The 25,547-nt window shown below is 49.8% G+C and overlaps 7 protein-coding genes across 7 annotated transcripts; 3 read left to right on the forward strand and 4 right to left on the reverse strand.

Moving 5' to 3' along the window:
- Window positions 1-60: 60 nt before the first annotated feature.
- F9C07_1760061 (uncharacterized protein) lies at window positions 61-2,639 on the reverse strand. Its single transcript, XM_041293972.2, has 3 exons — window positions 1,685-2,639; window positions 1,110-1,611; window positions 61-1,055 (listed from the first exon to the last, which is right to left on the reverse strand). The coding sequence occupies exons 1-3, from the start codon at window positions 2,274-2,276 to the stop codon at window positions 305-307; spliced, it is 1,845 nt and encodes a 614-aa protein (XP_041149199.1). The 5' UTR covers window positions 2,277-2,639; the 3' UTR covers window positions 61-304.
- Window positions 2,640-5,043: 2,404 nt separating this feature from the next.
- F9C07_8502 (amidase signature domain-containing protein) lies at window positions 5,044-6,977 on the reverse strand (the record flags this gene model as incomplete). The annotated part of the gene is made up of 4 exons (XM_041293965.1): window positions 5,044-5,867; window positions 5,917-6,387; window positions 6,439-6,842; window positions 6,937-6,977. 4 exons carry the CDS (start codon window positions 6,975-6,977, stop codon window positions 5,044-5,046), a joined length of 1,740 nt encoding a protein of 579 aa, XP_041149198.1.
- A 1,037-nt stretch (window positions 6,978-8,014) lies between these two features.
- On the reverse strand, window positions 8,015-8,361 carry F9C07_2235644 (uncharacterized protein; the record flags this gene model as incomplete). The annotated part of the gene is made up of 2 exons (XM_041293955.1): window positions 8,015-8,162; window positions 8,252-8,361. The coding sequence occupies 2 exons, from the start codon at window positions 8,359-8,361 to the stop codon at window positions 8,015-8,017; spliced, it is 258 nt and encodes an 85-aa protein (XP_041149197.1).
- A 2,157-nt stretch (window positions 8,362-10,518) lies between these two features.
- Window positions 10,519-12,165, forward strand: F9C07_8504 (uncharacterized protein; the record flags this gene model as incomplete). The annotated part of the gene is made up of 2 exons (XM_041286867.1): window positions 10,519-10,629; window positions 10,699-12,165. The coding sequence occupies 2 exons, from the start codon at window positions 10,519-10,521 to the stop codon at window positions 12,163-12,165; spliced, it is 1,578 nt and encodes a 525-aa protein (XP_041149196.1).
- Window positions 12,166-12,706: 541 nt separating this feature from the next.
- F9C07_8505 (putative cholinesterase) lies at window positions 12,707-14,890 on the reverse strand (the record flags this gene model as incomplete). Its single annotated transcript, XM_041286863.1, has 1 exon — window positions 12,707-14,890. The coding sequence occupies one exon, from the start codon at window positions 14,888-14,890 to the stop codon at window positions 12,707-12,709; it is 2,184 nt and encodes a 727-aa protein (XP_041149195.1).
- A 3,208-nt stretch (window positions 14,891-18,098) lies between these two features.
- Window positions 18,099-19,956, forward strand: F9C07_8506 (putative 3-hydroxymethyl-3-methylglutaryl-coenzyme A lyase; the record flags this gene model as incomplete). Its single annotated transcript, XM_041293962.1, has 2 exons — window positions 18,099-18,535; window positions 18,588-19,956. 2 exons carry the CDS (start codon window positions 18,099-18,101, stop codon window positions 19,954-19,956), a joined length of 1,806 nt encoding a protein of 601 aa, XP_041149194.1.
- A 198-nt stretch (window positions 19,957-20,154) lies between these two features.
- Window positions 20,155-22,159, forward strand: F9C07_1759801 (beta-lactamase/transpeptidase-like protein). The gene is made up of 2 exons (XM_041293961.2): window positions 20,155-20,481; window positions 20,530-22,159. The coding sequence occupies exons 1-2, from the start codon at window positions 20,353-20,355 to the stop codon at window positions 21,928-21,930; spliced, it is 1,530 nt and encodes a 509-aa protein (XP_041149193.2). The 5' UTR covers window positions 20,155-20,352; the 3' UTR covers window positions 21,931-22,159.
- The last annotated feature ends 3,388 nt before the right edge of the window (window positions 22,160-25,547 follow it).

Below are 25,547 nucleotides of genomic sequence, written 5' to 3' on the forward strand. Positions count from 1 at the left end.
AACTGAATTATATATAATCCACACATATCATACAAGACCAATGGTATCCCAGGTGTGCAAAGAATTGATCTAACCCAACTCGCAAAACCAGTACTCCTTCCGAAACACCCGTAGTTGTCATAAGTCATAGCCCGCCTCAACTTTTGTGATGGGTGTAAGAAATGAGAAAATCAGGGGGAAGAGAGGATAAATGATGGAATGTATAACGAAGAAAACCAAGGGGAAATGCTAGCCGATAACACCTCCCCCAATCTAAATGCACTATTTGCCTAAAACCGTACTATATAAGAGACATCTGACGTGTTCAACTTGAGTTCGATGGACGAGCGGACAGTCTCTCGATTTCCAGCCAGAGGTTGTTGCCCGCATCGTCACAGGCTGCGTCGTACCAGGGTAGCAGCACGACGATTGCCCGAAGGTCTGCCCAGCAGGTAATGTGACTATCCCGTGCTGTTTGCATAAGCGTGGCCACATACCAGTCTCGATCTGCAGTGCCCTCAGCCGCAATGCCACCCAGGGCTAAAACCCATAATAGGGTAACCCGGGCTTGCGGTTGGTCCCAGACAGTCAGGCAGTCGGGAACTTCGAGGACACCCTTCAGAAGTCCAGAAAGTTTAGCCAGTGGGGTACTTTGTGGCGGTAGGGGGAAGACTACACCAGAACCATATATACAGCCCGCGAGACGGCAGGCTTCGTAGATGATCTCATGGCGTTGATGATAGCCACTGAAGCCAGGGAGTTGACTGGCAGCAGGGAGAGATAATAAGGTGTATTGGACCAAATTACGCTGGTCCGCAAGCAGAGAGTAATCCGTTCTAATTTGGTTTCCCTTGAGATAAGCATCCACAATACTCATGTAAAGGTCCATAGCGTGGAAGACCTCCAGTATCTCTGTGGTCAAGCCGATCTGTCGGAGTCGGCCGTAATGGCGGTCTACATCGGCCATCGTATACCCGAGCATGTCTCGCAATGGAACCTTCTTCCGCTCCGCTCGAAGCGGAAAGAAAGGAAAGACCGGAGGCGTATGGTATGCACTCGAGGTCACGATATCCGACCTAGGACCGCCTGTCAGCTTGGAATCGGTATTTCAATCGCATGGAGCGTCTTACAGAGACACTACGGGAGCCAACCCGGGTAGGTCGATTGCTTCAAGGCCACCCCGTAGGTTAATCATTGAGATCAGCCCTTGGACATGTACCAGGTTTGGCCGCAGACTGCCATAGACGTCAATCCATTGCAACCGCCGCATGGGTGCTGTGAACGGAATGTGCCGAAACTGTCGTTCTTCGCTAATATCTGTTGCATTATGTGCCATGCACATTACACTCAGAATGACCGCGTTACTGATCGCTCGGCCTGGCTTTTTCATTTCCTGATTGATCAGCTCGATGGTCTCCATTTCGCAGACTTTTAGAAGCTGCTGCTCTCGTTCCCGAAATGCGCCGTCCGGAATCCACCGGTTCAGCCACTGCACCCGTTGGTGCGAGAGTGAGCCGAACGTGATGGCTGTCATTAGAGTAGGCTCAGACATCATCAAGGGAAACCAATTCAAGGCCGAGACATCCGATCTACTGGCTCCGGGAGTAAGAGTAGGCCATAGCACGGACGTACCTACAGGTACCTGTTAACAATTGCTCTCCAGCCGTTAAAAGGGATCGCCAATGATGCTACATCTCCTACTTACAATATGCCTGGCATGCGTTGGCGATTTCTGGAGAATGACGCCAGGGGTAGGTCATAAAAGGATCGATGAAATTCGCACCAATGGTCTCGATATGCTCGATAGGGCCAGGGGGGCTGGTACTTTCTGGACTTGAGTCCTGTGAATCGTGGCCATAATCATATTCATTGTCGTACTGATTTACCATGCTGTCAAGATATAGCTGAGAAGTAGGGACAATGGACATTGTCGGCTGTGCATCCCAGGCACTAGTAGGGACGGTTTGTATAACTGTCAAGGAGTTGTGCGAAGAAGCTGATTCAGGCGAACAAGACGAGGCTGATGATCGAGAGGACAGCGAAGGTGGGTATATATTTAACATCGGCTCATCTCCATCGAGATCAACAGTGTGTGACGCATTCTCCCGAGGTGCATCACGGCTCGAATTCGCTTCGGATTCTATGGAGCGATCCTTGGTTTGGTGGGAAATCCATTTGCCTACATGGGCCCTAACCAAACGCTGTATCTTTAATCGCTCTCTCTCCGAGGACGGTCGAGCATTGACGAAATGAATGGCGTCCTTTTTGCGCCCAGCAGTGCCTTGGCTTGGAGGCATTTCCACCGTTTAATCGGACACAGCCCATCACATATATTAACTAGACTCTGTAATTAATCTGGGTGTCAAAACCAGCATTCTGCTGCCGACCAGTTGCACGGCGTGCCAGGTGCCCACTGCTGCTTTCAGTGAGCGTTTGGGGTAGTATATTAATCGTTCAGTTCAAGGTGTGGTCGGCGGGATCTGGTGATGGGGATGAGAGACAAATGCCGTAGTTAGGACAAGGGGAACGCGCAGTTAAGCGGCCTTGGTCATGGGCGACATGGTCGCCATTTAGTCCGAGCAGGGTAAAGGAAGATAGATAGTCACGACCCACGAGAAGGCAAGTGAGAGAGGAACGAGGAGATTATATTTCGTGGGGGAACACTGAGGCTGAGGACGGGATTAGGAACAATTAATTGATTAGCCAACGAACTAGCAGATAGTTATTATTATAGTGGGGAGGGAAGGGCAAAGGACAAAAGTCGGAGAAGAAAAAAGAGAGATCAGATCGACGCATGAAGAAAAGTGGGAGGCGCCTTTTTCAGCACTGCTCCCCCCCGTGACCCGCACCGGATCTTCGTCAGTGGTGTGTCGGTGGGTTCCGAGTCGATGAACCCATTCTTTTCTTCCTTTCTTCTCTCTCGTTTCTTGCTTTCCTTGGTTCCCTCTCTCATGGGTCAACTGGGTCAGTGACAGGAAGTCAGTTTAACTTCGGTCTGACAAGAGCTTTGTGGTTCCACCTATTTTGCCAATAATCCTTTATCGTTCTGGCTCTTCTCATTCCAGTCTCATGGTGGATCGACAATGTACCGTCACCTTTGCATTCGGAACATCTGCTAACGTGAATTTAGTTATTTATTATGATTAAGCTTCCATTTTTCATTTCATTTCCTTTTATCTCTTTTCTTTCAATCCCCCTTGAATATGATCTCTCACATTTTTAATTTCTTTTTCCATTTTTACTCCTATACTTGAACTATTTGATTGTCTCTCTTTTCCGGGGATGATCATCCCTTGCGCCCCATCGATTGCTGACTATTGGAATCCAAGCAATAGGCGTGCCTGGATATTTTTTGCGGGGGCCACTTACACCATGCAAGCGGCCAAGGTGACATCTCACAAAAAGCAGTGTGATACTCAGATATTGATTCGAACTGCATATGATCGCCTGCGACAATCACCGTGACGACATTGGCACCGAATGGCGTTGAATTGAGGCTACCCAACGAGGAAAGCTAGAGTTACACCACCATTTCAAGGATCCATCTCGTAGAATGATCGACATGCCTCCTACCAGTTCATGCGGCTTGGCTGATGGTTTCTCACTTTATCCCTATCCCAACCGCCACTCGCATATTACCGCTCATCACTAAAGCACTGTTTCACCGTAATCTACCCCATCCTGCCCCGGCCGCCTTCAGCGCTGTACTACCGACATCCACGGTTATGACAGGATGGCTATTGGTCTGCTCGTGAAGTTTTCCACAACATGCTTCTGAAGATCCTTTTGCGCATGTCAGTACCATTCGGTTGACAACACGAGGCGCCTCCCCTGCAGCCACACGCGGAGTCAGACCGTTAAGATCCAGCCAATCTAGCCAATCCAGCCTCCTACCATGAATTCTCGCGCGATGACGGAATTAACCCCGGCAATATGGGCAGGACCCGGGATCTCACCCGATACGGAACCGATAACTCGGAAATTCGACTTTCGCTGCCTAACCATCCCCCATCTCCGCGGCGGAGCGTAGTAGAGAACCAGCAGCGTCCTATAATTGCAGGCAACCCAGTCTACTTGCAGGCACGCCATCAAACCATCGACGGGCCTGGAATACCGGCGGACACTCCCCAACGTCCTTACAGAATGCCATCACGTCTGCCAACTATCACTAGATGATCCACACCTTCAGTATCCTTGCATGACGGGGCGTGCTGGGCAGAGATTGGACGGGTGGTCATCTCACTTTAACTCTCTTCCACTACAGAGTTGACATGGATGACCCACACTTCCTGCCATGCGTAAGATGTACCTTGCTTTTTCACCCCTGGTGGAACATTCCCTTAGCTACAAGCACGCGCAGCTCCAATCAACTCTCGCACGGAGAAGTACTCGATGAGTATCAAATCCCGGACGTCGATCAATACGTTGATCCTTTTTACACACATTCATGCGCCAGACACCGGCAGTACGTAGGTGTCTGTCGGGACTACGAGAAGCAGAAAGTCGGCCTGGATTATGCTTCTCATGGAGCTGCTTGTTAACCTCTAGTTCCCACATGACATCCTGTTTGTTCGCATGGAAGCATGATTTCGAGGAAGCGGTGTGTCTTGAACACGAGAAACTTTCTCACTGCCTTTGCGACCCATGCCAACCACTTGAATGAAACTATAACGGCTGTTATCAGGATTCATTCCGACAATGATATTCATAGAGGCAGGTACATAGTTAAAGTAGTTATGGAAATGTAATTCACAAAAAATAGGGTATTGGTACGTGTCTGCCAAGTATCTATGGTTCATTAGAGAGCCACCCATGGAATGGAGACGCCCACCCAATTAATGACACATAATGGTGTATCAATAAAGTTTCCCATGTATTGAGCGGCATTCGTCTAGACTCTTTCCTAATTATGTTCTATCGGGCGAGAAAATGATGTCACCAGCACTTATACTATAAGTGATAGGCGGCAAAAGCACTGACACCCTCGGTACGACCGAACCTGTCAAACCCGAAAGCTTGACTCAAAAATCCTAGAACCATTCAATGTAACCTCACCGAACCTAATTAGTCAAGTTCAATCAAAGTATACTTGCCGCTCTCCCCGGTCGCCGGATCCCGGTACTGTTCCAGTGCCTTCTCCACTGCTTCCATGTATCCGAGCACCTTCTCCTCCTGCCATCTTCTGCCGACGACCTGCACTGCTGTGGGGAGTCCGGCCATCTTTGCCGCGTCGTAGTGCTTCCAGGCGCCCTGTGCAATGGCATTGTTGGCGCCCAGGCCCTTGAGGATCTTCTTGTAGGGTGCTGTGAGTGCGTCCCGCTTAGCGTCGACGTGGGAGACGGGGAGCACACCAGCTGTGTAGTCGAGAAGGTTCCAGAGGAAGGTATAGCCGCAGGAGGAGACAGCATCGCGCATGGCCTTGTGCGGGAGGGCTGGGGTGGCATTGACGGGACAGAGGATGAAGTCGTACTGCTGGGGCTCGGCATCCCACCAGGCGTGCCAGGTAGCGCGGAATGACTCACGTTTGGCCACCAGCTTCCAGGTTTCGGCGGAGGACTTGGGGGAGAATGTGCGGATCAGGCTGGCCCATTTGAAGTCCCGTCTGATATACCGGACATAGAGGTAGTACAGGTAGCGGAGGGGACGGGGAAGGTTGCAGATGCGGGTGAGTTGGTCAGCGCCTGGGTCGGAGGGCTCGAAGTTGTACCGGTGGGAGTTGAATGTGACGCATCCGTCTGAGTTGAGGAGCTGAGAGGCAAGGTGGAGACCTGTGAAGGGGTCGGCGGTTGCTGGGGTTGTGATTTCGGAGACAGTGTGGCCGGCTGCGGTGAGAGCAGCGACGGTGGTAGAGAGCGCGCGTTCAATTGCTGGCGTTGGGGGCACGACTCCTGCGGATGGTTAGAGAGAGCAATTTAGCGGGAGGTAATGTGATCTTACCATCGTTGGCCATTAGTCCAATACGCAAGCTCTTACTCTTGGCTTCGGACTCCTCATCATCGCGCCAGGAAATGGGATGAACGGTATAGTCGTACTTCCAGGGTTTCATACTAACGATGGCCTTGGTGAAGTAGGTGAGATCGTTCAGGGTACGAGCCATAGGACTGAAAACACTTGGGACACCTTCTTGGCCGGCCATGCTGGTGTTGACTCCCACCTTGGGCCAACGACCAGTACTGCAGCGTAGGGAGTAGATACCGCTCCAGGCAGCGGGGACACGAACAGAGCCTGCGACGTCCGAGCCAATGCCGATACGGCCTCCTAGGGCGAGTAGCGCGCCTTCACCACCAGTCGAGCCTCCAGGGGAGTATTCTGGGACATGAGGGTTACGGCAGTGGCCCCAGAGCGCATTAGCAGACTCGAAGGACAAGAGAGTTACCGGTAGTGCCGTCTTTACATAGGGCACAGCACCTAGAAGAGGTAAGAGGATGTCTATCCATGTACAAGGTATGTGACACTAACCAGCGTCCTTCAATAGCTTCGCCATAGGGCCATCTTCGGTGTATGGCTTTTTAGCCAGCCGTGTGTAACCGAGACTGATATCGAACCCCTTGACTTGCACGGAGTCCTTCAATGAAACAGGCACACCCGCCAACGGGCCCTTGAGGTTGACTTCGGACTGTAGCCATGACTCGGCCTCGGGGAGAAGGAGCTCTGTTACACAGTTGGTCTTTTCCTGGGCCTTCACGGCTACCTTGCCGTATGTCTGGAGTACGTCGGCGGCCGAAAGCGAGGAGGATTGGACCTCCTGGACCAGCTCTTCAATGGGTTTGTTGATGACGGCCTTATCAAAGGTTGTGAAAGGAGCATGGTATGCTGCGGGGAGAGACGCGAAACGGGCGGCCCGTTCTCTTCTCTTGTAGTCCCTGTGGATTGTTAATTGGCTCTCCACCGACGAATGGGTAGCTATACACTATAGCTGCGCAAGGGAGTGGAGCGGAGTAGACAGTGGAAACTTACCGAACACTACGATATGTAAAATAGTCGAACGGTGGAAGCATCGTGAATAGTAGGCTTACCTGAGGAGAGTCCTACAGGAAAATTGAAGAATACCTTAGGAAGTCAGGAGAATGCGACACGAAGCGGAATGGGAGCTCTATTTATTGCGGGGGAACGACGTGCGGAGAGAACTGCGATCGGACCCGCTGATAAGCGCCGCCGGAGATGTGAGCCGTTAAGGCACTTCAAGCTCCATAAAACTACTACGCACCTCCCATATGACACTTATTAGAGGAGACACTCATAGACTAGATTGCTATGCATTGTATGCTTCCTAATCTCATTATACACGATTGATATGGCTGCAAAAGCAGAGAAAAATAGCACTTGAGCGTCTGAAGCAAGACCTCACGTGACCGTTAATGTGCCGACTGCCGGATATCGAGTCAACCCGTTCAGGCAAGTCCATGCGGACAGGTACGACGAGACGAGCACATTGTAACTCTTCTTATCTCTCCTCTGTCGCAAGATGAAATATGATCCATAACATGACCTATAATTGGCTAGGCCCACACTGTTCACTCCACTCCATCGATTAACCTATGTCGAAGTGATGCCTGACCATATAGGCACCAAGGCTAGCGAAAGCGCATGCATACATCACATAGGCATTAGGAAACATACATTGGATCCAGCTAGATCATACATGTTCAGTGAGGAAAGCAAACAGGCTAAGGCGAAGTACTTGTGACATCATGGAATCGAAACATCCTGGGTATTTCCTATTAAGTCAGAACCTTCAACGCCTTCAAAGTCAAAAACCCGCCGATGAGACCTGCTCAATCATAACCCGAATCTCATTTTAGAGTTGCCGATTTCCAAGAGGTCGGCGAAATGAACGATAGTGTTGCGTTTTTGTGCCGTTTCCCTATCGCGTGGTCTGCAGTATCGCCATATCATTGAAGTTATCGTGGGTTGTCCGTTATAGACGACGCCCGCATATCCACATAGAACCGGGAACCGTATTAGGGGGCATGCACCAGGCAATCCTGACACATATTCAAATTGATATACAGCCAGTGTCGGTCATCCTGGTGTGTTACGACTTGCGCAACCAGTTGTGAGAATGGAACCACCAAAAAACTACCACCACACCAGCCACCACTATAGCAAACGCTGCAAATATCAAGAAGCCACAACAGATCCATCGACGTCGTTTCTTGCGTTGCTTCAGAATCCAGTCATCCCTGGGTTCGGCTGTTAGTGAACATAATCTAGAAACCCGGGCATCGTTTTCCCAAGCAGAAAGCCCGGAAATAGGGTCGGTCGGGCTTACGAGTAGATAACACCGCTTTTATTTTCCGTCTTTGAAGCTTTTGCTTCCTCATCTAGGTGGATGGCGCGTGAGAAGCGCCTCCAAAACGCCGGGTCTCGAACAAGAGCCATTCTGTGGGGTTTATTGTTTACGAGTTGGAAGACATAGGGACCGCTTCCAATCGGCCCTTGAGATAGGGTGTGTTGTTGTACTCGAGAGGTGTGGCTCTTGGGTGGTATGGGAGTCTTGTTGTAGATATCAAGTTGGTGGAGGGGATTGTTGCGTGCAGTGAATTCCGTTAAACACGGGTGTCTTGTGTCACCAACTCCGTCTCCCCCTTCTCCTCAGCGGCGGAGAGTAAATAAGAACAAAAATTAAGATAACCTGAACGAAGGGCTTGACAGAACAAAAAAACGGCTCTTTGTTCAATCAATCTTCGAGTAAGAAAGACATATCAGGCTGTCTCCCAGAAAGTAATGAGACTTGAGGAGCACCCAGACAAAGAAAGGGAGAAATGAAAAGGGGACACGGTGCGCACGCCCCAGCAACAGTGTTGTGCCCTCGGCCATATTTACTCATTCTTGCATCGGATTGAATGTAGCAGGTTGGGGCTTCGCATTCCAGGCCCAAGCCCACTGGAATGACAGGACCGGCCTCAGGCCCGCTATGGAATCTCAGATCGGCGGCACACTAACCAATCACAACTCTCCGGCTTCAACAAGCATCCCCGTTGTTTGTCTATACCATACAACTCGACGGGGTGGTCTGGAACTAGTTTCAGCAATTTCGGATTTTAGCGACTTTTTCGGTGACCTGATAGTCAACTATCAGGTAGATCACCTAACCGTCCCGTAGACTAGAAGACGTTAATTAATATAGAAGTTTCTCAGACGGGTGGTTGAAACCCCCTTCAATTAGAACTGAAGAGATTAAACTCAGGTTCTTACCGACTCTCCGAGGATTGATTTGCACGAAGTACGGATTTCGAGACTTCTGTACAAGCGAGATCTCAAGGAATGCGCCTCATCGATCAAAAGGTCTATTCAATGGCTGGTAGTAACTTAGACGGAGTAAGTAGGCATCTTCGCAGCACACTTGCATGCCAAGTCTTCTTCTCCCTTTACCACGTGCAACTGGCTCAGGTCATCTCAGCATAATAAACATTCATAGGACTAATGTATGCCCGAGCTGTTTTGCATTTTCCGTAGAACTGTGGCGGGATGATGTGGTTTCCTTCCTTATTGAGTTCGAACACTCGAGTCATGGAATCAAGCTCAAAGTTTCTTCAATTCAGAAAACCATACTTATGTAATTTATTTTTAAACGAAGAATGCTCTCCTGATCAGGCAGGAGACAAGATGTACATAGTGTACATAGCATATCTTATCATTACCGCCATGTGTCAACTGAAAGCCGTGGTATGAAAATCATCATAACAAAATAAATAAACATAACAAATAACTTAGAAAGGGGAATTAGAAGAAAAGAAAATTCGATAAAGCTACACGTGGAGCTTCATATCATTATAACAAAGAACTAGGTGTAATAAAGTTGTACAAGGACAAAAGTTAAGAAGTGGTAGTCTGTAATGGCTACACAACCTTGAGATATATACATTTTGTTGTAGAGAGGATACTTGCAATATTTACAACTTGTAAGTTGTACTGGATACGCTCGAGAGGCTAAATTAATGAAGCTCAAATCCTATTCGCAAACAAAGTGCCTTCTTAGGATTTTCTTGATATTTTTTTTGTTATTTTTCTAGGGATTAGACAAGGTGTTTGGAGCGAATACTGAGGTAGGGAAGATCCGTGCACTGCACCTGACTGGTGGCTTTGTTGGCCATAGTCCTCAGGCACATGCGGGGTTTTGTTTGTTCACCTGCTCAGGCACCCAGGCACTCAGGGCGATATCCCTGCCATGAAATGGGACCAAAAGGGTTTCCTGCAGGTAAACTGCTGCATCTTGCAACCTTCCATCCGTCAGGTTCCATTTTCGTCTACCTCCTGATTCGTCTTTCCCTCGTAAATGAGGCGGATCGGGCTGACCGCCTGCCAGCAAAACAGCATCATCATTTGGGCTCCCCCACAGTGGAGTGATGACGATGGGTGCCTAACCGCCGAGTGTGTGGCCTGTTACTCCATGACTGGATACACTCATCGATCGCTGCAGTATTACTCTGCCCACCTTTCCAGCTTTATTCGTCTTGTCACTCCGGCTTCATTAATGCAACGATCGCGGTCGCTGCTTTCAAATGTCTTCACCGCGGCCCAGACTCTTGCCCGGCCATGTCCTCCGTCCACAATGAGGGCGCCGATTTTTGGGGAGTGTTGATTAACCCCGACAAGAGCCCCACCCCGTTACTCGAACAACTGTGCTTGGGGATTGCGCAGGTAATGGTGAGTGGAAAGAGAGTTCCTCGCGTTCGCGGGAGGTGACACAATGACCCAAATGCTGAACTTTGTTAGACTTCCTTCGACGAGTTCGCGACAACGGACCTGACCCCCGATCGCCTGGCAGCGTTTTACCGAAAGGTCGGCGGTAACTACGACGTCCTATTCCTCGAAACGAGGCCTTCCGCTCTTTCGTTCATATACCAGCGCCTAGGATGTTTCCACAGCATTCAGCCTACCAACGATCCCTACAAACCACCCTCTATCCCCGCTTTGCAGCCAAATGGCTTTGTGCGATGGCAAACAATTCAGCTTCTTCTCGACCCCGACGAGCACTCGAGATGGTTACAGAATGCTGTTGATTTGTGGGACATTGAGACTCCCAATGGTAGAACTTTCCCTAAGATGATCCCTAGAGGGGCTTTCCCAGCGGAACCCGATCCGGAGATGGTACAGTGGCATGAAGAAGTCAGCCGACGGTTCGAGCTTGACTACTGGAAGAAGAATATCCTGCGCTCCTCCCCTCCTAATTTCGCTCCTTACCATTCATACTTCAGCCAGAAGGATGTACCGACCCACAAAGAAGATGAACCACCTCGAAGTCAGCGCCGAACAACCCCTCACCGTCAAGAGCCTACTACCGCAAGTGAACGTCGAAACCCCCATAAACACCGTCAACGACGAAACGACGACAAGCCTTCCTCCACTACTCGCAGGGTACAATCTACATACTTTCCGCGACAATCGGAAAACTTCGATACCGGGTATACGTCTCGACCATCATCTCCACCGTTGCGGGCGAAAGAGTCCACCAAGTCGCGTACGCGCGAGCGCCCACAGGCTTATGGGCGATCTGTGAGTCCCGGAGCAGTACCAGGGTACGGAGCGTCAGATGCATCTTCCGAAGACTCGGGATCAGCAGCACCACAGCCTCCCAGGTCAGATCGATACAGCTACCATCGCAATCTATCACCACCGCGAGTGTCCCATACGCGTCGTCACTCGCACGAAGCATACGCCCGCCGACCTCGAAAGGAATTATCTCCCGATCCTCACCAACACCCCACATACCCCGATACATCTCACTCCAATCCAGGAAGATTATACGACTCCGATGGGGCGCGAAGAGTGCGCCACGCCAAAGCATATAACGATGAACCGCTCCAGCACAGAGCATCAGGCGTTGGATTCCGCGATCGCGTCGTTAGCGACCCGCCGCCCACTTTTCCACCTGGCCGCGAAGTGCCCGTATTCACCCGCATGCATTCTCGTTACGCCGGCACTGGCGATACCTACATCGTCCATCCCCATCCAGACCTCGAGCCAATGAGCGACCGACGTAATAGCTATCACCGACCCACTAATGCAAACCTCACCTCAAATGGAAATAGTACCTGTACGCCCGAGCGCGCACGCTACATCGACCCTCGGAACCCTAGGTGGGCGGCACCCGTCCAGAGTTCTTCAAAGAGAGGGGTGCTAGCTCAACCGACAGACGCCGAATATCCTCGAGGCAGGAGAACGGCCATGTATGATCGCTAAAAAGGTACAAAATCGAACATCGCACAGCAACAGTAATGATATGTGTTTTATTTGATTAAGTAAAGGCTTATCAAATACTGACAGTCCTACTAACGACAGCTTAACGACTAACACTAGTCGAACTACTACTTGAGCAAGGCTGACTGGGGCTTGCAATCCTGACATCAAAAGTCTGGGATTTGACGCTAAGTTGGTCCGGCTTAATTTAACGAATTATGATTGATGATGATGATGCATGGAACCTTGAATGGATGTGACTAGGGGCAGGCTATCTCGGTGATTACATTGTGTCTTTTTTTTTGGGGAGGCTGTTTTTGCATTTTTCAAGCATGACTTGCGTGAACTTTGGATATCACGATTCATGATTACGACTTACGACAGACTAGAGATTAGAATCTCCCCACTTTTCAATCAACGGAATGCATTAATGCATTAATGAATCATATATGATTCCTAGCGCCTATGCTACATCTATCTACAATCGTAATCCGACTTCATTAACCTCATACCGTCCATATCCTCCATACATGAGTATTAAGCATTAAGCCGTAAAGTTGGCATTCTGAAACGTAAATCCATAATCCTCAAAGACAGCACACTTCCTCGAGAGACCGGGATTATCAATCCAAGAGGGCGGCATACCCAACAAACTGACATTCCGCTGCTCAGGCCGATACTCAGGCACCCGGTACCCGTTCGTCACGAAAATATCATATGTAGACGCATAGGCGGGGCCACGGACCTGCAAGAAGGCCTGGTCCGGGTTCGGGTTACGGGTGCGGAAGAAGGAGCCGAAGACATCGTTGAGCAGCTGCGAATGGAGGATATCATCCTGGTCGTAGTAGGGGTCTACGTTGCGAGTCTTGCTGTTGAGGGTTCCCCAGACGGGGAGCACGTCTGAGGCGTGGCAGCTGGCGTTATAGTTGTTGTTTGGAGAGCAGACCTCAGGCACGGAGACGTTGGTCTGGATGTGGCCTCTTGTGAGCTCGACTTCGTAGAGCTGGGGAAAGACACGGTCGCCGCCTTTGCGGAGGAGGTAGGACTGTGCACAGCTCCATTCGCTGTGGGTGAGGGCATCTGCGGCGACGTTGCGCGTGCTGTCTGGGTCGGACATGTTGATGGGGAAGGCGTTGGAGCTGATGAGCGATTCAGCCAGTTTGGCGGGGAAGGCGGCCGTGAACAACGTGTTGAGCGCCGTTTGGCTTGCGCCGAGGGCGGGCACAGATTGGGCAACGTAGAGGGAGGCTTCGTCGGTGACCGTTGTGAACATGGTCGGGACACGGTTGGGAAGGCGTTCGCTTGCGAGGAGTTTGTCGAATTGATCGTCGATTACCCCGCCGCGAGGGTCGACTATGGGCATGAGCGGCTCGATGGCAGCGAGTAGCTGGCTGACATGGAGATAGTCCGAGGCGAGAGTCTTAACCCAAGCGGCCTGTGCCTGTTGAAATTCTGTGGTGTTGCTTATGAATTTGGTTGCTGGGACGGATCGCAGGCAGGATAGGAGCTCCTTCTCGGATGTGGTTTGATTGCAGCCCACAGCCTTGGATAGTTCTGGCACAATGGCGTCTGCGTAGACTTCGCGCGTGAACCAGGGCAAGTCTACCGGTGCTGATTGAGCGATGGCTCCGGAGAAAAGACCTCGGGCGGCGGTTGAGGAGAGCAGTGCGACAACGCTCTGCCCGCCGGCGGACTGGCCGAAGATGGTGACCTGGGATGGATCTCCACCGAAGGCTGCGATATGCCTGTTGACCCATTTCAGTGCGAGGATCTGGTCTCTTGTGCCGTAGTTTCCGGTTGTGAGGTTACCAGTTGTCAACCAGCCCAGTGCTCCTACTCGATAGTTGACAGTAACAACCACGACATCGTTCCGACTGGCGAAGTTTCCGCCGTCGTAGTCGATCATAGACGCGCTGCCACTGACGAATGCACCGCCGTAGAAATACACGGCGACAGGCTTGCGGGTTGAGTTATCGGATGAACCTGCAGGCAAGATGGGTGTAAAGACATTGAGGTAGAGACAGTCTTCGGAAATGCCTCCATTACCCAGCGTACCAAACGCCGACTGGGCTTGAACACAGCTATCGCCCACTTTGGTCGCATCGCGTTTCTTAGGGCCAGAGAAAGGTTTTGGAGGAGCGAAGCGCAACTCTTTCACCGGGGCATCTGCGAAAGGAACACCAAGAAACCGAAACGATCGTGCGTCGCGATAGCCAGTCAGGGTGTAGTTCTCCGCTTTGACGATGATCTTGGACGAGTCGATGGCAGTTCTATCTTTGTCGGTGCTTGGCGGCACACTAGATGTGCAAATTACGGGGAGCTTGGAGCTGCAAGATGCTGATACCAACCGCTTTTGTCCTTGAGAATATGCTTGACACTCTTTTGATGAATCACCAGTGGCTACCCAGAAACGGCTATCGGAATGAATATCTCCTGAAAAAACGAGGTAGGCAAGCTGGTAGTCTATCTCAGTGCGCTCAGACTGAGAGGCGGACCCGAGTGGGTAGAGGCTCTCCCCAATGGCAGCGCAGCGCGCTTGCGCCTCTGTGTTAGACAATTCGTCGTATACGAGTACTGCTGCAGTTCCATTGTTCTCAGGGCCGAGGTTGTTGTAGTTCAATGCGCGCAGAGGCCCTAGCGAGCTCGTACTTGGAGGACCTGTAGCGGTCGGAGCTGCCAGCGATGGCGAGCAGAGAAGTAGGAAACCGGCGAGAGTCTGCAACTGCATCTTGTCTCGGAATGAGCCCAAGGCAACAATGCGCAGATCTCAGAGTTCTTGAGTGATTCCTCTTGGAAGTGACAGTTGAGGCGGGAAGATTAACCAGTATTTATACGTATTGCCCGGAACAATCGGAACCAAAGGATCAGGAAACAACGGGCACAAGCTCGTGCTGTTTACTAGCAGCGACCTCATGATAGGTGAACTGGGGAAGGAGGAAAGGATTAGTAGCCAGTGACATACCGAGCTCCAGCTGGAGACAGTTACTAACAGGGTTGCAGCACATTGGTTCCAATAGCGGTGCTTCTTGTCATGGAGAGCCTTAGCGAGATGACCAATACGAAGGCCTGGCTCGGCAGAAAACTCCCAATAAATAATTAAGCCAAGAGGCACTAGATACAAAGATCTCCACATCAAACCTGGAGTAAAAGGTGGAGGTCGGCATTCACCGTCATCGCCGAGGCTTTTCAGGCCGCATCTCTCAAGGTTCGCCCCATCGGGGATAGTTCCATGTGATCCAACCCTAGCCCTGTGCCCTATACCTTTCGAATTTGTCAGTCCTTTACTCTCGATAGAGCAAAAACCCAGTAAATTGTCTATGCTCTAGCTTTACTGCGCCTTGGGTGTACAGTCCGGGTGTATCACAACTAAAATTGAGCCCCAGGAAGCATTATATAGCCGATAAGAACATAATTGTGACGGCTACCCTCAAGTCCTAACCAACTGATTCCTTTCTCTGTTTATACAGCAAGCAGTAGATGAGATTGCCAAGGCTTTTGAGAGGGTAATGGCTAACTACTGGGTTAGTGTTCCTGTTGCGACATATATACTTGACCCACTTCTCGGAGTCCGCTTTATACCACGTACTCAACAACCTCAAACGATATACTATCCCCTGTTACTCAAAGATAGGCTTAAATATGGGAACGACGGATCATCGTCCCCTCAATCGCAAAGAGAAGCGCTCTAATCCTTGGGATTACACGTTGAGTGAGGATCAGCCTTCGGCTAGCCCACAATCGCGGCCCTCTTCCCCAGGCACCCACCTTCCTAATCGGGTAACATGTATTCCCTTATATTTTTTAGAGAACAACAGAATGACATCGGAGACCCGGATAGTGCAGTGGTAGTCGTCCTGGCCCAACGATGGCTACAGCACGCCAGGAGCGCTCTGTTCGATTCCGTCCCTTGACGTCCTTTCCCAGGCCAGGGAAAGCGCGAGGAGAGGATCGTGGTAATAAAATCCCTGGGCCCGGGGATTTTCCCTAGAACACCTGCTGAAATTCCCACGCTTTAATCGTTGAGGCGGAGTGATAGGTTTTTTGGAGTTTTGCTCCTCTCTCAATGATTCTTTTCACTTTATCTTCATCTTCATCTTCAGTGTCTCTATTCTCGGCTATCCCTACGGTAATCACTCTATGTAAACGGGTGTCTACTTCTGGCTCCTTCTCTCAAATGGCTGCCCACTCCAGCATTTCGCAACATTTACCTCACCAGACTCGTCATCCTTCCAATGTTGATGCTTTTCAGTCCCCCATATACTTCTTTACAAACCACATGACCGCAGATGTTGCTTACTACACCTGTCTCTACATCACTGCCTACAATGACGACCACATTTACCTGATCAGTGGACATTTGCCAACTGATGTATGTATGTACTTCCTTTGATGACTATTGTTTTCTTGTCTCATATGACAATGACATCAATCACATCAATCACATCAAATACAAGAGAACAAAGCAACACAGACAGCTCTCAGCATAAGAATAGAATACAACGGATAACATCAGTCAGACAAGTCCCACTAACTCTGAAGCTAGTCAGTCATCTTTATATCAGGTAGTTCTCACCCCACTCCAGCATTCATGAATACGCGACATGGTCTAACCTTATAGTCCATCTTACAACAGCGATGGCATCCTATCTTAGACCTTTCAATTGGCGATAATCAACTCCCCTAACGACAGAATATTCAAACACCTAACAAGGCTCAAATGACGCGATCGACTCTTCATTGAAGTATCTCAAGATCCAAAAATCTCCACGTCTTATTGGCGGGTAGGTGGCATGCTAACAACTTCTATCGTATGTACTTAGGTAGATGTTCCCGACTCGACGGCGACATCTTTCGTCAGAAGTACCTTGGATTTTGGTTGGGAATGGCAGCCATGCGAGGAACTGACCAGCTTGGAATATAACACGAGCGTTGATTATAAGATAGCCGGTCAGATCTAAGACGAGTTGTTTACAGGGATCTTGCCTGGTGAACGTGCATCGTGGTTGACATGTGGCACAGAAGAATACCGATTGCGCTACAAATCCTGTTCGGTGGTGATATCTTGCATCACCTCCTTATCGGTGTTGAGGATGCTTACATGGTACGGTTCTATCACAATACTAGTAGTCTAGTGTGTTGAAGTAGTGCGGGTGACTTGGTGACGAGTTTATTCATGCAAGATGCAGTAGGTAAGGTTACCAATAGCATGCTCAAATTTGGGATCTGTCGTGATCGGAGCAAAAAAGAAATATATCAACTATGTTAGCCGTCGGACAAGGTTGAAATGATGCATCCCGGAAGGGGAATCCAAAAGGATTGAATCAATGTTGATAACCACGGGAAACGAAAATGGTCCCTGCGCCGCACGAACCCAATGACCACTCAGCAATCACGCCTTTGGTGCTAAGCAGCCACGTCACGGGTACTTCCTCCGAACCGAACCCCGATGCTTAAACTCAAAAGATTCCAAGATGTTGCATTCAACAGGATGATGGGGAGTAGACGTCATTTGATTTGCTGACAAGTCGTTGATAAGTTCTGCCAGAAAACGCATGGTCAGAGTCAGAGTCAGCACAGTCAGAGAGTGAATTGTGGTAGAGACAAAAGACTAGAACGTTCGGTAGCCTCGAGCCTCGGCGATCGCAGGGTAACATTCAATTGAACCGCCACTCCGAGGCGTGATGACAGACTAGAATAATACGGGGTAAGGCGCCCGGTATGTCGTCATCCACCTGTTTGCGGGGACATTTTTTCGGGCCAGAACATCCGCACTGCCGAATGCTGACACTCAGTATAAGTATTATCTTCACGCCCCGAAGGGAACTTTTCTGAACTTGATTTTGCGAGGCGATTGTTACGAAATGATACTGCGTTGGAGTTTCACGACACTCACGGCCCCATTCGTTCGCTAGTTGCGCCCGGATGCCGCACCCGCTATGAAAGACCCTAGAGGCGCCGTGCGTATCGTGGAAGTAGGACCGCGGGACGGCCTACAGAACATCAAAGACCATGTGCCAACGTCAGTAAAAATCGAGTTGATTCGACGACTCCGCGGAACGGGTCTGCGAACCATCGAGTTGACGTCGATAGTCTCCCCTCGAGCGGTTCCACAGTTATCGGACTGTCGAGATGTGCTGCGCACGGAAGTTATCAAGTCACTGAGGGAGGAACCTAATATCCGTCTTCCGGTATTAGTTCCTAATATGAAGGGTCTGGATATAGCACTCGAATATGATGTAAAGGAGGTTGCGGTCTTTATCAGCGCCACAGAAGGGTTTAGTAAGGCCAACATCAACTGCACTGTGCAGGAGGGTTTAGAAAGAGCGAGGAATATTGCAGAGAAGGCTACCAGCTGTGGCCTGACTGTCAGGGGGTAAGTTTATGTCGCTGAGTGCATGGGTCGCCGTGGCTGACATTTTGTGAAGATATGTATCGTGTATATTTTCCGACCCTTTTGACGGCCCGACTGCGCCATCCGCAGTGCTTCGCTGCGTGAGGGAGCTGCTCGAGATGGGATGCTATGAGGTTAGCCTTGGGGATACACTAGGTGTCGGCTGCCCCGATAAAGTAAGAAGTCTTTTGACGTATCTGGAGGAACATGACGTCTCTCTCGAGCTGCTGGCGGGCCATTTCCACGATACATACGGTCAAGCTGTAGCCAACACCTGGGAAGCATATAACTGTGGTCTTCGTGTGTTTGATAGTAGTATCAGCGGCTTGGGAGGTTGCCCTTATGCACCGGGCGCCAAGGGAAATGTTGCCACGGAAGACCTAGTATACATGTTTCACAATGCGGGTATTGACACCGGCCTTGATATGCTCAAGCTGGTCGAAACTGGCCTGTGGATATCCACAAGATTGTCAAGAGAGAATGCAAGCCGGGCTGGAATAGCGCTCGCGAATACCCACGGACTGGTGTGTCCACCGCGCCATACGGAACACGCACCGACCAAGGCAGCAACTTGGACCCCAGTGAACACCAAGGGCAGACTATTGACATATCGCTCGGGCGGCAATTTTAAGATTGTACTCAATCGGCCGAAAAGGGGCAACACGTTGACGCAGAAGATGGTCGCGGACCTTATAGCTATTTTCGCAAATTGCAATAAGGACCCTTCCCTCTTGAACATTATCATCACCGCAACCGGGGGATACTTCTGCATGGGCGTGGAGATTGGGAAGAGTATGCCATTCATTGCTCAAGGTGCTTCAAGAAATCCTCAGGCAAAACATCTCGCTGCCTTGCTGGAATTGATGAAACGTTCACCCAAAACGACAGTTGCATGCGTAAATGGTCACGCTTTCGGTGGCGGTGTCGATTTAGCGCTTGCTTGTGACGTCAGGATTAGCCTCAGGGCAGCGACATTGACATTCACCGAAGCGACATTTGAACAAGCGAAGAATGCTAACTCAAGGTGGAAGAGCGCTTTTATACGCAACGCAGTTTTCTCCACTCATTCCACCACAGCGGAAAAACTAAACTCACTAGGGCTGGTATCTGAAATTGTGGAAGACCAGGGACAACTACGGGCCGGCCTGGATGATTTGCTCATGCGACTGAACAACTCTAGGCCTGCTAAACCACGTGGGTCCAGGGAGTTTGCATGGTCGACGAGGGCGGGATGGGATGCACAAGCTCATACTCTTGATACGACTTTCTTCAAAATGATGAAGCTTGAGGTCGGTCAAGGCGACATGAAAGCATCCTACAGCGGACGTAAAGAGGATTTGAAACGTGCGTTGAGGAGCGTTTGGGGACAAGGTCGACGACGGAGAGAGGGAAAGGGCATATGAGGATCTGATCGCTATGGTGCATGGTGTGGATCTATCTCATAGATCATTAGAAAATGACCCGGAAGCATGGTTGTGACTTCTGCTACTCACAGGAGAGCAGATGAGAAAGATGTACTATAGAAGAAGTCATGAAACGACTTTGTATGCCAAATTAATGTTAGTGTTTATTTTCGTGCCAGCCATAGCTTCTTATCTCAGTGCCTGCCTGTGGTATCCGTGTACCATTAATACTAGTACTAAAATACCCCCGCAGATAAGCGAAAGATGTAGCCGCCTAGAGGTGCGCTATGCCTATACGGATTATGTGTCGCTGTGCCGTTTACTCAAATCTCACATCTGCCCTCTTCTCCGCACAGGAAAAGCACTACCACCTAACCGACAGTTCAACGTACCATCATGACCATACGACAGCATCCCTCCCCCTTTACGCTGGAGTTTGACTCCCTAGTACAGAGGCAGTTGGAAAAATGGAAGGTACCCGGCATTACGATTTCTGTGGTTCACGGCTCGAGCACTTTTGCCAAAGTATGTGAATGATCAAGTGGCCACATGTATTTGTACTGAGTGACGCAGGCCTACGGCATAGCAGAATTTCCGGACAAAAACATGACCGTTGGTTCTCTGTTCACCACGTGCAGCACGACCAAAGCCTTCACTGCGGCTGCGGTATCCATGGTAATTGATGACACAAAAAAGACCCTCTCGCCTCTCAGATGGGATACGCCAATAGCATCCTTAATTCGAGATGACTTTGTTTTGGCCGACGATCATGCCACAATGAACACTACACTGGAAGATGCTCTGTCACATCGGTCTGGATTACCAGGTCATTTATTTGCGATGATAGGCGCATATCCGAACGAAACGTTGCGTGAAGCGGTCCGGAAGCTCAGGCACCTTCCTTTAGCGTATCCACCGCGAACAACGTTCGACTATTGCAACCACATGTTTATGGTAGTGTCTCATGTTTTGGAGCAGATCACAGGCGAGTCGCTGGGCGAGTTTCTACGAAAGCGCATCTGGAGCCCACTCAATATGAAAGACACGTACTTCTCTGTCCAGGATGTCAACAGGTGTCCAGTAACTAGTCCAAAGTTGGTCCAAGGTTACACGTGGGTTCCAGAAAAGGGCTGCTATGTGGCCGAACCACATATGAACTATGCACCCACAACTGGAACAGGGGCCATGGTCAGCAATGTTCTCGATTACGCAAAATGGTTGCGAGCCATGATATACAAAAAAGCACCAATATCGCCGGAAGGACATACATCACTCATTCATCCCCGGACCGTAGTCTCCAAAGACGACAAGGATACTGCATATCCACCTGCACCATACCACTTGTACGCTCTAGGCTGGTTTGTGGACACTTATCGGGGTCAACAATTGTACTGGCATAGCGGGAGCTGGGCTGGATTTGGGATCATGGTGGGCTTCATAGCTGAGAAGCAGTTTGGGTTTGCGATAATGGGGAATACCCAGAGGGCTAGAAACGCGCAGTTGGAATTATACTTATACCTCATCGATACGTTACTGGGAGTGTCGGGCAGTGAGCGGGTAGAGTTTATCGAAAGAATGACGAAGAGGATGGCCGACGTCGCGGAAAAAAGATCCGAGAGTATCAACGAGACGAAGAAACGATTGTTTCCTTCTCTGCTTGCCAAGCCACTTCCCCACATCCTCCCATTACATGCGTATACTGGAATATACAGCCATCCAGGTTATGGCATCATTACATTGAGGGTCAAAGATGGACACTTACAGGCGGATCTAAGCGATCGGGTGGAAGCGATGACCATTAGTTTGGAACATACAGCGGGGGAATTTTTCGTGGCGAGAATGTGTACAGCCACTATGCGTGAGAGCCTCCGAGCTGAATTCTATGTCGACTCAGCTGGGACGGCACGGAAACTTGGGATGGAGTTAGAGCCAGCATTAGGGGGACAAAAAATTTGGTTCGGCCGCTGTGGATAATTAGCGATGTCTCCATTTCAAGTTTACAAGTATTGAGACCTCTCTTCATTGTGGGATCAGATCGAGATTAGTATATTGGTGGCGTAAAGAGTGGGGAGCTGACCGCAGAGCTGGCGCCAGACATCTAACCGAGAGCTTGGATGATCGGCAGGATCCCCAATAGGTTGCCTCATCCTGCCTAGCAGTGCCTAGATTTAGACGAATAGTGGGACCGTATGCCTGGAGAGCGGTACCAATTCTGCCGCCGAGGGGGTAAACTTTAGTTGTTTGGAAATTTGATTTAAGGGAAGCTTTCGAACTGCTGGTGGGGATGGATGTGTTAGACTTTTTTTTCTTCTTCTTCTTCTCTCTCTCTCTTAATTCCAGGTGCTGCAAACCTGTGGTTAATTTGATTCCTATATCTTACATATACTTTTGGTATAATCGGGATCGAGTTTTGAGCTCCACCAGCGAACATCATGGCAGCGATACTATCTCTTCCATCATTGCCAGCGAAACACGAGGACTTTATTAGCTGGATCAACAAAAATCAGGCTACCCCAATTGCTCAGCTCATCAAGCCGTACAATGAGCATGAAGCGGTGGTACGTAAGCTGTTTGCTCAGGAGCCGTCGCATCCTGCGCTGCGGGACAATCACCTCAATATTGTACCGCTCTATGACACGAGTGGGAAGACCATTGTTCCAAGTCGGCCTCGTGATCCATCTTCAGAGTCACCCGACCTTCAGGAAAAATATGTTATGCCCCTGAAGGCAGAATCTCGTAGGGCTTATGGCGACCCTGCGGTGGTGTCGAGCTTGGAGGACTTCCGGAATAATTTCAACATCTTCTCGGAAGGATCTTTGAGTGACATGGACTGGAACAATGTCGTCGTCGCAGGAAGTGCCGTGGTGACTTGCCTCATGCCAGTCCCGGAACAGTACCGTGGCTCAAAACGCGCTTTACGACAGTTCTACCATGACAAGTACGCACCCGCGTCTGACGTTGACCTCTTCCTATATGGCTTGACGGAAGAACAAGCAATTGAAAAGATAAAACAGATTGAAGATAAGATCAAAAACGCCATTCTTTATGAGACAACAACCATACGAACCAAGAACACAATTACTATCGTCTCACAATACCCCACACGCCACGTGCAGATTGTCCTTCGTATATACAAGTCTATTTCGGAGATCCTGACCGGATTCGATGTTGACTGTTCTTGTGCCGCTTTCGATGGCAAGCAAGTTTATGCTTCACCACGTGCTCTTGCTGCATATATCACCCAGACGAATAGGATCGATCTCACTAGACGCTCGCCGTCTTATGAGAACCGCCTTTCCAAATATTCACACCGAGGCTTTGAAATATTCTGTCCGCAGCTAGAGAGGTGCCGTGTTGATCCAGTAAGGCTTCCCCTTTCCCAAGTGTGGGACCGTCTCTGTCTAACATGCTTCTAGACGATTTATGAGAGGAGCTTTTCAAGGACTGTCGGCCTAGCGCGTCTTCTAGTTCTAGAAAGGTTGCCGAAGTCATCCGATAGGGACGCCTATCTAGAGCAGAGACGAGAGGAGCGCGGCCGTCCGGCTCGACAACAGCAAATGCGAAGCCTCAAGTCACTGAATGGTAATATTAAAAGTGATTGGGAAGACGAAATCCCTGAGTGGATGGAAGGGGATGAATATTCAGACTATCATACTATGGTGTGTTATACCTTCCCCCCATCATATAGGGCTATCTCTGCTGACTCCACTCCAAGACGATTCCCTATGGGCCAAAGTTCCATGCTAAGAGGATTGAGCGACTGGTGTATACAAAAGACTTACTTCTCAATGCAGAATGGAACAAACCAAAAGACAGAGACGTCAATCTGCATCGGCATCCTGCATTCTTTGGTAACGTGGAGGATGTGATTCACGACTGCTGTGGTTATTGTCCTGAACCAGTGACCCCGGAAGAAAAGGAAGTCGCAGAGAAAGAAAGCAAGAACTATATATCTGGGGACATCTCATTTATCAAAGATGATCCAGGACGCCAGGAAATTGGCAGCTTTAACCCCATTACAGAGACCGACTGGACAGGTTTGTGTTCCCATGTTTCTGTCGAACCGTTGTGGCGTCTACTAATGGGAAAGCAGAAATGGCTTATGTGGGTAACACTGAGCAACTATGCCAGGCTATAGTCGACCATGATCTCGCTGCTGTCAAGGAGTGGCTTTCTCAAGATGAAAGGGATCCTAACAGTCGCGACTATACTGGACGCACCCCGTTACATCTGGCTTGTATGGCTTCAACACCAGAAATTGTGCAATGCCTTGTCGACCACGGTGCTAGGTTAATCTCACGCTTGGCAGATGGCAGGACTGCTTTGCATATCGCAGCTGCTAGAGGGAGTGTTGAGATGATTAGAATACTGCTCCACAAAAGCGAAGAAAATGAAGCAGAGGAGGATAAAAGGCAGGAGCTTCGCAAAGCAAAAGCAGCACAAGATAGTCAGCATGGAGCTGACGAAGCAGGAAGCGAGCCAGAGGACATCGAAACAGTTGGTATGGAAGCAGACGCAACCTCGTACACGTCTGGGTCATTTGTCAAAGTCCAGAAAGAAGGTGACGATGCCACCAGCGCTGAGGGTCTTTCTGAAGATGAGAATGTGCAAGAACCAGATATCTATGATATAAATGCCGTGTCATGGGACAGCCATACATCTCCTCTACATCTTGCCATACTCAACGGCCACGTTGACGTGGTGGAAGAACTCGTCGCGTCCTTCGGAGCTGACGTGCTGCTCCCCATAAAGTTGCTGAACAGCCAGGGCAACAGCTCAAGAGGTGCAATTCTAACACTAGTACTAACGCTTCAACTCCCTCTAGAAAAAGCAAAAGCGATGACCAAGAAGCTTCTGCAATTGGGCGCCTCGCCGGCCCAGGCCGACCTCAAATACAACACGCCATTGCACTACATTGCTGCCTCAACATATGACGACCTTATTGATGTCTTCCTCGATCAGAACAAACCAGTCACAATGAAAGCAATTAACCATCTCGCCTTTGTTGGATACTCCTGGAACCCTGATGCCTACTCTGCATTCATGACCGCAATCAATACAAAGAACCCAATCGGTGCGTTGAAGCTCCTCGAAGCTGGCGCCGAGCCCTCGATCGATTTCGGGAAGTTTGTGAAGTCTGGTCAGGTACTGGACAGCATACGTACAAACTCATCAGAAAGGAACCGTGAAATTTTCAGGCAGAACTTTACCCAGCCCATTGTCCTAGCTATTCAGAAAGAATTACCAGAAGTGGCTCTAGAGCTAGTGACGCGTGGCGTTGATCCGAACACACTATCGCCAGATGGATATAAAGTCGAAGATGAAGACTACGTGCGCGATAGCCTCCACGGAAAATCTCTCCTGGACTGTGTCCGTGATAAGATCAAGGAATTGCAACAATACCAAGGCGAAGTGGTTGACTTAAATGCGCCACGGCCGCTTGAGCCTGATTCCTTCTACCTGAAAGATTTTGAAGCCAACACATATCAATTGTGGACAGCGGAGCGAGAATTGAACAAGGCAAAGAGGTCATACGAGAAAAGTCTGAAAGTATATGAACAAGGAATCAGTGATTCCGAGAACAGGAAAGG

The sequence above is a fragment of the Aspergillus flavus genome, chromosome 6, assembly GCF_009017415.1.
Source record: "Aspergillus flavus chromosome 6, complete sequence".
Classification (NCBI taxonomy): Eukaryota; Fungi; Ascomycota; class Eurotiomycetes; order Eurotiales; family Aspergillaceae; genus Aspergillus; species Aspergillus flavus.